Raw genomic sequence first — 12,358 nt, 5'->3', positions numbered from 1 at the left:
CAGTAGATAAGTGTCTCTTTGTAAGTAGTATTTTAGTATTTTTAATTATTTGGCACTCTATATGCCTTTTGAGTAATTTACATACATATATATATATATATATATATATATATATACACACACACACACACACACACACACACTGTGTGCACAATTATTAGGCAAGTGAGTATTTTGACCAAATCCATCATTTTATGCATATTGTCCAACTCCTAGCTGTATAAACGTGAATGCTTATTGGATTTAAGCATATCAGGTGATGTGTAATGAGGGAGAATGTGGCCTTTAGAGATCAACACCCTATATCAAGGTGTGCATATTTATTAGGCAGCTTCTTTTCCTCAGGCAAAATGGGCCAAAAAAAGAGATTTAACTGACTATGAAAGGTCAAAAATTGTAAAAAAAACGTCTTTCAGAGGGATGCAGCACACTTGACATTGCTAAAATATTGGAGCGTGATCACAGAACCATCAAACGTTTTGTTGCAAATAGTCAACAGGGTCGCAAGAAACATGTTGAGAAAAAAAGATGCAAATTAACTGCCAAAGATTTGAGAAGAATCAAACGTGAATCTACCAGGAACCCATTATCCTCCAATGCTGTCATATTCCAGAACTGCAACTTACCTAGAGTGCCCAGTACAAGGTGTTCAGTGCTCAGAGACATGGCCAAGGTAAGGGAGGCTGAAACCGCGACCACAACTGAACAAGAACAGCAAAGGGCAAGTTTTTAGAAGACACGTTCTTCAAGCAGTGGTACAGGAAAAAGTCTGCATCTTTCTAGAGGACCATGGTATTTATGCAGGACAATGCTCCATTGCATGCATCAAAGTACTCCACTGCGTGGCTAGCCAGTAAAGGCCTTAAGGATGAAAGAATGGCATGGCCCCCTTCCTCACCTGACCTAAACCCTATTGAGAACTTGTGGGCTCTTCTTAAACGGGAGATTTACGGTGAAGGAAAACAGTACACCTCTCTGAACAGTGTCTGGGAGGCTGTGGTTGCTGCTGCACAAAAAGTTGTCAACAGTTCAAGAAACTGGCAGACTCCATGGATGGAAGGCTTATGACTGTTATTAAAATGAAGGGTGGCTATATTGGTCACTGATTTATTTATTTTTGGAAATGTCAGAAATGTTTATTTGTAAATTTTGATTTTGTTTATTCTCACATTAACAGATGAAAATAAACAAGTGAGATGGGAACATTTTCGGTTTTCATTCAGTTGCATAATAATTCTGCACACTTATAGTTGCCCAATAATTGTGCACACATAGATATTCTCCTAAGAAAGCCAAAACTTCACTTTTACTTTATAAAATATTCAGGTTTGAGGTTTATTAACATTTTGGATTGACCGATAGCACTGTAGTTGTTCAGTGATGAAAGTAATCCTCAAAAATACAACTTGCCCAATAATTATGCACACAGCATATACAGTATCTCACAAAAGTGAGATACACCCCTCACATTTTTGTAAATGTCCCCTTAAAATAACTCAACACACAGCCATTAATGTCAAAACTGTTGGCAACAAAAGCGAGTACACCCCTAAGTGGAAATGTCCAATTTGGGCTTAATTAGCCATTTTCACTCCCCGGTGTCATGTGACTTGTTAGTGTTACAATGTCTCAGGTGTGAATGGGGAGCAGGTGTGTTAAATTTGGTGTTATCGCTCTCACACTCTCTCATACTGGTTACTGGAAGTTCAACATGGCACCTCATGGCAAAGAACTCTGAGGATCTGAAAAAAAGAATTGTTGCTCTACATAAAGATGGCCTAGGCTATAAGAAGATTGCCAAGACCCTGAAACTGAGGAGAGCGCAAGGTCTCTAATATCCACCAGATACGTGATGTTGTCATGGAGGAGTGGAAGAGGACTCCAGTGGCAACCTGTGAAGCTTTGGTGAACTCCATGCCCAACAGGGTTAAGGCAGTGCTGGAAAATAATGGTGGCCACACAAAATATTGACACTTTGGGCCCAATTTGGACATTTCCACTTAGGGGTGTACTCACTTTTGTTGCCAACAGTTTACACTGTTATACAGGCTGTACACTCACTAATTTACATTGTAGCAAAGTGTAATGTCACATGAAAAGATATAATAAAATATTTACAAAAATGTGAGTTGTGTACTCACTTTTGTGAGATACTGTGTGTGTGTATATATATATATATATATATATATATATATAGCCTAGGAACGTTAACGTTTGTTTCCCCGAGTGTAGGCCTTCACGTCTGCTCGCATTGGGTCAGTGCATGTAAACCCTCAGGATTGCACATGTCAGAGATTTTTGTGCGTTTAGGGCACTTTTTTGTTTTTTTACCCGTCAGCCTTTGGGCCATATAGATTGTGCGTCTGTGACTAGGAAAATTTATAAAAAGGTCTGAAAGGCCTTTATTTCTTGGTGTTTGGATCGTGGTTTTTCTTGGCATTCTTTCAGAATTCTTGGATTCTGCAGTTTTTACATGATGGTCTGGATAAGGACTTATTTGCCAGTTCTGTGAAGGGGCAGATTTATGGTCTTTGTTTTGGTTCATATGAAGATTGCCAAACTTCCTGATATTCATGGTTTTGTTCAAGCTTTGGTATGTATTAAACCTGTTATTAAGCCAATTTCTCCACCTTTGATCATTAACTTATATTGAAGATGCTGCAATTCTTGGGCTTTAGTTGACCATATATGCAAGGCAGCTACTTCGTCTTCTTTGCATACTTTTACTAAATTCTATCATTTTGTGCTACATTTAGCCACCAATCAGCAGTCGCTACCCAGGTGCAGAACCAAAAAGGCTCCAGCTCCTATGCTTACATTCCTGCTTTTTCAACAACAAAAAAATAGCAAGAGAACGAAGAATAAATTAATAAAAAGTTGCTTAAAATTGCACGCTCTCTCTGAATCATGAAATAAATAATTTTGTTTTTGTGTCTCTTTTAATCCCTCCATAATTTTTCTTTACTCGTGGACTCTACAGCTTGAGTATTAGTTTCCAGGAGTAATGGATCATTGACTTTCACCACCTGTACGAAAGAAAACATAAAGTATGATTACCTGATAAATTTCTTTCTTTCATGGTGGTGAGAGTCTACGAGACCCAACCCTGTTTATTTTCTGGTGGTGGTTTATTTTTGTGCACATCTTTTTTCCCTGCTTGTATTATTTTGCTCTTATTAATTTTTCCTACCTGTTTTGCTTAGCTATACATAAGACTTGTTTACCCGTGAGGTGCAAGAAGGTTTATAGAGCTCTTGGGGTTTGTGAATCTTTGCACCCTCCTAGCGGCAGGGAAGAGTAATGCCAAGGAGCAATGGATCATGGACTCTCACCACCATGAAAGAAATGAATGTATCATTTATTTATTTTAAATGTACCCGAAAACAAGAGGTGTTTAATGTCCCTTTAATTGCTGATACATGCTATGCATAGTTAAAAAATAAATTTAAAAAAACTGCCCCTTTAGTTGTTTCTCAAAACTTTTCATGTATACCTGTGTTAGCAGTGCTGATCTAGTAGATAGAGTAAATTGTAATACAGAAGGTCATTTATTCATATAAAATTAGTGGCATTTATATTTTTTATTGATAGTAGGGCTTTTTGATTGTGTTTGTTCACAGTAATATGTTACTCATTATATAGCAAGAGTTTAGAATAATAAACTTTTGTGCAAATTCTCTATGCTTTAGATTACCAATAACGCTGCTTTGTTTCTTTTCAGATGTTAATATTGAAATGTTTGCTCAGGTTCTTTTCCACACTGGAGCATTAGATTAGCTGCTTCCAAATCACGTAAATAGAAGATGTGGGAGAAGAAAAAACTGCTAAGACAATACCCAGAACAGACAAAAACCTAGAACATTATTAGTATTTACATACTTAAGTTGTTTTTTTATCTGTATTCATTGTTGTGTTTTATTTCTTCTAAAGCATATTTGTGCTTTGCACTAGAAATAAAGAGCAATGTGAGGACGAATCTGTGTTTATGTGGATGTATTTATTTGTATTCACTCACTGTCATTCAATCACAAATGTTTGAGAGATTAGCATACCAATGTCCGCTTGTAATATCAAAATCTGTTCTTTTCATTAGTGGAAAATAAGTGTAAATGTTAGAGAGACTACTTAATTTCTCCTACATTGGTGTGTCCGGTCCACGGCTTCATCCTTACTTGTGGGATATTCTCTTCCCCTACAGGAAATGGCAAAGAGAGCACACAGCAAGAGCTGTCCATATAGTCCCCCCTCTGGCTCCGCCCCCCAGTCATTCTCTTTGCCGCTCTGAACAAGTAGCATCTCCACGGGGATGGTAAAGAGTATGTGGTGTTAGTTGTAGTTTTATTTCTTCTATCAAGAGTTTATTATTTTAAAATAGTGCCGGTTTGTACTATTTACTCTACAACAGAAAGTGAAGAAGATTTCTGTTAAAAGAGGAGTATGATTTTAGCAACAGTAACTAAAATCCATTGCTGTTCCCACGCAGGACTGTTGAAACCAGAGAACTTCAGTTGGGGGGAACAGTTTGCAGACTTTTCTGCTCCAGGTATGACTAGTCTCTTTTCTAACAAGACATGGTAATGCTAGAAGACTGTCATTTTCCCTCATGGGACCGGTAAGCCATTTTCTTAGACTCATAACAGAATGAAGGCTTTTAAATTGGCTCTATACTGGTTGACACTATTGTGGGCTAAATCGATTGATTTATATAATATTTTTATGATTTTTGGAGTGTTTTTGTGATTGAAACACTTTTGGGAACGTTTTTATTACGCCAGGCAGTTCGTTAGACAGCTAATCTAGTCAGGAAGGCCCCTTCACTCTGGTAAGCGAAGGCCAGATTCATAAGATTTCAGTCGGACAACATGACGACTGTAGCGTACATCAATCATCAGGGGGGAACAAAGAGTTCCTTGGCGATGAGAGAGGTATCCAAGATCATCAAATGGGCGGAGGATCACTCCTGCCATCTATCTGCAATTCACATCCCAGGAGTAGACAACTGGGAGGCGGATTATTTGAGTCATCAGACTTTCCATCCGGGGGAGTGGGAACTCCACCCGGAGGTCTTTGCCCAGTTAACTCAACTTTGGGGCATTCCAGACATGGATCTGATGGCGTCTCGTCAGAACTCCAAGGTTCCTCGCTACGGGTCCAGATCCAGGGATCCCAAGGCGACACTAGTGGATGCATTGGTGGCGCCTTGGTCGTTCAACCTAGCTTATGTGTTTCCACCGTTTCCTCTCCTTCCCAGGCTTGTAGCCAGGATCAAACAGGAGAAGGCCTCGGTGATTCTGATAGCTCCTGCGTGGCCACGCAGGACTTGGTATGCAGACCTGGTGAATATGTCATCGGCTCCACCATGGAAGCTACCTTTGAGACAGGATCTTCTAGTACAAGGTCAATTCGAACATCCAAATCTAGTCTCTCTGCAACTGACTGCTTGGAAATTGAACGCTTGATTTTATCTAAGCGTGGGTTTTCAGATTCAGTTATAGATACTCTGGTCCAAGCCAGAAAACTTGTGACTAGGAAAATTTACCATAAGATATGGAAAAAATATATCTGTTGGTGCGAATCCAAGGGATTCTCTTGGAGTAAAATTAAAATTCCTAGGATACTTTCCTTTCTCCAAGAGGGTTTGGATAAAGGGTTGTCAGCGAGTTCTCTAAAAGGACAGATATCTGCTCTGTCTGTTTTGTTGCACAAACGTCTGGCAGCAGTGCCAGATGTACAGGCATTTGTACAGGCCTTAGTCAGAATCAAGCCTGTCTACAGACCCATGACTCCTCCATGGAGTCTAAACTTAGATCTTTCAGTTCTTCAAGGGGTTACGTTTGAACCTTTACATTCCATAGATATTAAGTTACTATCTTGGAAAGTTCTGTTTTTGGTTGCTATTTCCTCTGCTAGAAGAGTTTCTGAATTGTCTGCTTTGCAGTGTACTTCACCCTATCTGGTATTCCATACAGATAAGGTTGTTTTGCGTACCAAGCCTGGTTTTCTTCCAAAAGTGGTTTCCAACAGGAATATTAACCAGGAAATAGTTGTTCCTTCTCTGTGTCCGAATCCAGTTTCGAAGAAGGAACGTTTGTTACACAATTTAGATGTGGTCCGTGCTTTAAAATTCTATTTAGAAGCAACAAAGGATTTCAGACAGACTTCATCCTTGTTTGTCGTTTATTCTGGTAAGAGGAGAGGGCAGAAAGCTACAGCTACCTCTCTTTCTTTTTGGCTGAAAAGCATCATCCGATTGGCTTATGAGACTGCCGGACGGCAGCCTCCTGAACGAATTACAGCTCACTCTACTAGAGCTGTGGCTTCCACATGGGCCTTCAAGAACGAGGCTTCTGTTGATCAGATCTGTAAGGCAGCGACTTGGTCTTCTCTGCATACTTTTGCCAAATTTTAAAAATTTGATACTTATGCTTCTTCGGAGGCTATTTTTGGGAGAGAGGTTTTGCAGGCCGTGGTGCCTTCCGTTTAGGTAACCTGACTTGTTCCCTCCCTTCATCCGTGTCCTAGAGCTTTGGTATTGGTTCCCACAAGTAAGGATGAAGCCGTGGACCGGACACACCAATGTAGGAGAAAACAGAATTTATGCTTACCTGATAAATTTCTTTCTCCTACGGTGTGTCCGGTCCACGGCCCGCCCTGGCTTTTTAGTCAGGTTTAAAAAAATGTATTCCATACACTACAGTCACCACGGCACCCTATAGTTTCTCCTTTTTCTCCTAACCGTCGGTCGAATGACTGGGGGGCGGAGCCAGTGGGGGGACTATATGGACAGCTCTTGCTGTGTGCTCTCTTTGCCATTTCCTGTAGGGGAAGAGAATATCCCACAAGTAAGGATGAAGCCGTGGACCGGACACACCGTAGGATCAGGTAAGCATAAATTCTGGGGGGGTTTTTGTTTTGAAGGTAAAAGGGATTTGGGATTGAAACCATCATCTCTTTTCTGCAACATATACTCTTCTAAGAAGATGATTTGGAGATAGCCGTCAGCCTCTAAATGCAAGTCACAATTTTCTCTGTGGCCACCATTTTCAACGAGTATATGATGAAACTACCAAACAAAATGCTTAGACGAAAGCAATTTTTTTATGGCTATATGGTCAACACTTTTCCTGGATAAATAAACAAATCCAAACCCTTAGTTCAGGAAAAGTCAGTTTATCAGCTTGGCTGACCTATTTCCAATCAAGGGGTTAACTCTTCCCTAGTCATGTAGGATTTGTGATGTAGTGGCAAGCAGCATTTTGGAGCCATGTTAGTCACAAGTGGTGTCATGGGTTTAACATCATTAGTGGCATTAAGACGTCCACAATGTTTATGAATGCCTGCCAAAATGTCTATTTCATCTCATCTATCAAGGTATTTGGTTGTTTGTCATAGACAAAATTCTGTCAATAATTGTATTTCACAAGCCAAGAAGTGTAAATAGCTAATCAGAAACATATCTACATCTGGTAGGGATTCCATGGTAACTATTAGAAAAGGTAGAATCTCTGTTACTGAGCAAAAGTTAATTTTCATGGAAAATGCTCGTGTTTTTCTTGCCTTCGGTTATTTCAGAATCATATCAGAATTAAAGCTGACACAATTGCAGCTGTGGCATTTATCAACCATGAAGGAGGCACTCTATCGAAAACCAAGACATCAAGTGACAGACATCTTAAATTGGACAGAGAACAATTTATTCAAATTCAAGTTTTTTCCAGTGGTGTGCAGGCAAAAAAAAAAATCTGTAAATTTTCTAGAACTGGGGGAATCTAGATGTGGGTATTTTGGCTCTGAAGCAAAGCTATGGTAGCCTGGGATTGTTCCATCAGTAGTGGCCTTTAAGCTGCTGCGATAAAAGCAATGGTGATTTCCTCTGTTTACACTGCTTCTTAAGTTAAGTGTGATGATTGAGGAAAACAGGCAGAAAATTACTTTAATTGGTTACATCTCCAGTTTTCAGTTACTCAATTATTAAGGGGAATAAAGTTTTCTCTAACAAGCTGTATTTTTACCTTGTTGCAGGGGTGTAAACCTGTTACTACTGGGCTTGGCCTATTCTGGCAACCGTGCAAAGAGAAAATCTTTCGGATTCTCAGTCTAGCAGAATTTTAGCTGCTTCACTGGTGAACTGTGTGTAGGTGGTTTGTGGTGTAAATAGAGGATATGTTTTCAAGAGTAAAAAAAATGTTCTAATCAAGAATAAAGGATTACACTTCAGTGGCTCTCAAGTTTATTTGCTTTGTGGAACTCAAGACACATTTTTAAAACTCAAGTGACACTCTACTAAGGCTTATTCTTTTGTATTTGGAAAAATAAAGAAAAGATTGCTACTTATTTTAACTTAGACCTATGATAAACATTTTTATGTTCCCAGTGTTTAGCATATTCTGGTACTTTTTTTTTTAAAACATTTGATACCAGATCTCACAGACTTAACAAGTAATTGTTGTCCTAAGGATACCTTATGATGTTTACCCAGGAAACTAGTTTGAAAATGTTAAATATAAAACCCTTACAGCATTACAGTATAATATAGCTTGGTAGTTGTCAGTCCCACAAGTGGAGTGTTATTTGTAGACAATAGCAACACAGACAACTTGTTTGGTGGGAGAGTTGTAGACATGTTCAGTCTGAATATGACACACCAAGAATATCTCAAAGAAGGGATCACAGGAGTCTACAATTACACCGTTTGGAGGAAAGAGCACCAAGTAGCAACAGAATGCACATGGAAATGATATATATGACAGCAAATGCAAGAGGCATGATGGGTAAAATAAGGTGCAGGGGCTGGAGCTATTAACTGCAGAAGAGAATTATGATATCAGTATAACTGAAACCTGGTGGGATGAACATGACTGGGCAGTAAACTTAGAGGGTTATACTTTATTTAGGAGGGATAGGATAATTAAAAGGGGTGGAGGAATTTGCATGTATATTAAACATACGATAATGGAAGATGTTTATGATGATACAGGTGATAATGTAGGGACACTGTGGGTTGAAATAAAGAGTGGGGGGAAAATCCTAAAAAAAAAATACAAAAATTTACAAGGAACAATATTAGTGACATGGAAGAAATTCAACTGCTTATGCAAATACAAAAGGCTGCTAATAATAGCAGTGCTGTAATTATGGAAGATCTGAACTACCCCAAAATAAACTGGGCCAATTAAACTAGCAATACAGCTAAAGGAGAAAGATTTTATTTATTTATAAATACTCTCAAAACTTCATGTCACAATTAATAGAGAAGCTAACTAGGAATAACGCTATATTGGATTTAGTGCTATCAAACAATACAGAAATAATCTAAAATATAGAAGTCAAAGAATATTTGGGTAACCATGATCATAACATGGTCATGTTTGAAATCACTTTCCATAAACAGTGTTACCAAGTTACCAGTGTTCTACCAAGACTTCTAATTTTAAGAAAGCAAAATTCAATGATTTAAGGAAATCATTAATAGCAGAAATTGGGACAAAGTATTCTAAAAGAAGAACACAGAGGATAAATTGATAATATTTAACCCTTTTGTGACCGGGTTATAAAGTCTACATCGGAACACTGTTCCGATGTAGACAAATTGAAATCACGATCGTGTCTGGGGGGCGTCCCTATAACACTAGGAACGCCCTCCATACCGCGATCAAATCCTGCAAGCGCAGCAGGCTTCAGGACAGCCGTTAGCTATGACGTATTCCGTCCGGCGCTGTTGTGACGGAATACAACGGCATAACGGAGGTAAAAGGTTAAAACTTTGTTAAATAAATATATACGTCAACATGGTGAGAAAAAAAATAATGTGGCTAAATAAAAATGTGTTAAAGGGACAGTATTCACCAGTTTTCATTTAACTGCATGTAATAGACTCTACTATAAAGAAGGATATGCACAGATACTGATCTAAAAATCCAGTTAAAAACTTACTTAGAAGCTCCCAGTTTAGCACTGTTGATTGGGTTAGGCTTGGACACTTACTGAAAGGGGCTGGGAAACCAGGAAGAGCAGACACACCCCTCCCCTACATATGAAAAGACAGATTAGACATACAGGAGCCAGCAATAGTCTGTAAACAAATGTATACATCTGACACTTTGGGGCTTGGTTAGGAGTCTGACAATCAGCACAATGTTATTAAAAAAAAAATAAGAAAAACTACACATTGTTACAAAAACACTCCCAGATGGGCTATATGAATGGATCATCTACAACACATCTATGCAAAGAAAAATCTAGTGTACAGTGTCCCTTTAAGAGAAAATAGGGAAAAAAAACATACAGTATTTAAGTTATAAGCAAATAATACAGACGCAGCATTCCAAATATGAAAGGGTTGTAAACAAAGGATGCAAAAAAATAATCAAATTAGCCAAAATTGAAAATGAAACATTAATTGCACAGGATTCTAAGTCAATCCCTAAAATGTTTTGTTTTTTTTAAGTATATAAATGGTGGTACATTCAAATGTAAGAAGAGTACCATGATTTACAGGGAGAAGGCTGAGGTACTAAACCAGTTATAAACAAACCAGAACACTTGTGCCTATACCAATAACTGGGTTATTTCTAGAGGGAAAAAATAGATTATATTATGGTCAATAAAACTCCAGTTCCTGATGGAATAAACCTAAGGGTTTAAAGGGACATGAAACCCCCCAAAAATATTTCATGATTCAGAGAGATTATACATTTTTGAACAACTTTCCAATTTACTTCTGTTATCAATTTTGATTCATTCTCTTTGTATATTATTGAAGAAGCAACAATGCATTCCTGGGAAGAACTGAACACATTTGTAAGCAATAAATATGAGCATTAAAGTTCAGCCACCAATCAGCAGCTAGCTCCAAGCTCATGAGCCTATGCTTTTTAACAAATTATACCAAGAGAATGAAGCAAATTAGATAAAAGAAGTAAATTGCAAAGTTGTTTGCAATGGTATGTTTTATCTGAATCATGAAAGAAAAGTTTTGGGATTCATGTCCCTTTAACACTGTTATAGCCAAACCACTACTCTTAATTTTTCAAGACTCATCTTCCTCAGGCATAGTTCGCCAGGACTGGTGTAAAGCGGATGTGGTTCCACTTTATAAAAAGGTAAGCAAGGTTGATCCAGGAAGCTATATAGCAGTTAGTCTGATATTAGTAGTGGGGAAGATACTTTAAGGGATTATATTCATGTAATTGTATAAAATAAGAGTGCCTTACTCTAAAGTAGTAGGCTAAAGTGTATATATAAATGTAATGAATTAATAACATAACAAATGCGCATAAAAATACATATAAAAGAATAAATCACAAGGATCCCAATGAGAAAAATAAAAAAGGAAAAATAGAAAAGAAAACAAAGTCTAAAAAATAATGTCCAAATGACTGTGTCCAAAAAAGTTATAAAGCATGTGTCCCAATATGTGTCCAGGTGTATATAAAATAGAGATAGAAAAAACAAAATTTATGCTTACCTGATAAATGTATTTCTCTTGTGGTGTATCCAGTCCACGGGTTCATCCATTACTTGTGGGATATTCTCCTTCCCAACAGGAAGTTGCAAGAGGACACCCACAGCAGAGCTGTCTATATAGCTCCTCCCCTAACTGCCACCCCCAGTCATTCGACCGAAGACAAGCAAGAAAAAAGGAGAAACTAAAGGGTGCAGTGGTGACTAGTTTAAAAATAAAAAACACCTGCCTTAAAATGACAGGGTGGGCCATGGACTGGATACACCACCAGAGAAATAAATTTATCAGGTAAGCATAAATTTTGTTTTCTCTTGTAAAGGTGTATCCAGTCCACGGGTTCATCCATTACTTGTGGGATACCAATACCAAAGCTTTAGGACACGGATGAAGGGAGGGACAAGGCAGGAACTTAAACGGAAGGCACCACTGCCTGTAAGACCTTTCTCCCAAAAATAGCCTCTGAGGAAGCAAAAGTATCGAATTTGTAGAATTTAGAAAAGGTATGAAGCGAAGACCAAGTCGCCGCCTTACAAATCTGTTCAACAGAGGCCTCATGTTTAAAAGCCCATGTGGAAGCTACTGCTCTAGTAGAATGAGCTGTAATTCTTTCAGGAGGCTGCTGGCCAGCAGTCTCATAAGCTAAGCGGATTAAGCTTCTTAACCAAAAAGAAAGAGAAGTTGCCGAAGCCTTTTGGCCTCTCCTCTGTCCAGAGTAGACAACAAACAAAGCAGATGTTTGACGAAAATCCTTCGTAGCTTGTAAATAAAACTTTAAAGCTCGAACCACATCAAGATTGTGTAATAGACGTTCTTTCTTTGAAGAAGGATTAGGATATAATGAAGGAACAACAATCTCCTGATTGATATTCTTATTAAATACCACCTTAGGAAGAA

At 38.3% G+C, this 12,358-nt stretch overlaps 1 protein-coding gene across 1 annotated transcript in view; it reads left to right on the top strand.

The window, feature by feature from the left end:
* Positions 1-3,976, top strand: part of LOC128660490 (uncharacterized) — a gene marked incomplete in the record, with an annotated part of 570,712 nt that extends 566,736 nt beyond the window's left edge. Inside the window, 1 exon segment of the mRNA XM_053714367.1 lies at positions 3,722-3,976. Coding sequence (XP_053570342.1) covers positions 3,722-3,777 — 56 coding nt within the window.
* Between the last annotated feature and the right edge of the window lie 8,382 nt (positions 3,977-12,358).

This window comes from Bombina bombina, chromosome 5 (assembly GCF_027579735.1).
Source record: "Bombina bombina isolate aBomBom1 chromosome 5, aBomBom1.pri, whole genome shotgun sequence".
NCBI classification, from domain to species: Eukaryota; Metazoa; Chordata; class Amphibia; order Anura; family Bombinatoridae; genus Bombina; species Bombina bombina.
This window is presented reverse-complemented; position numbering and strand designations above follow the sequence as displayed.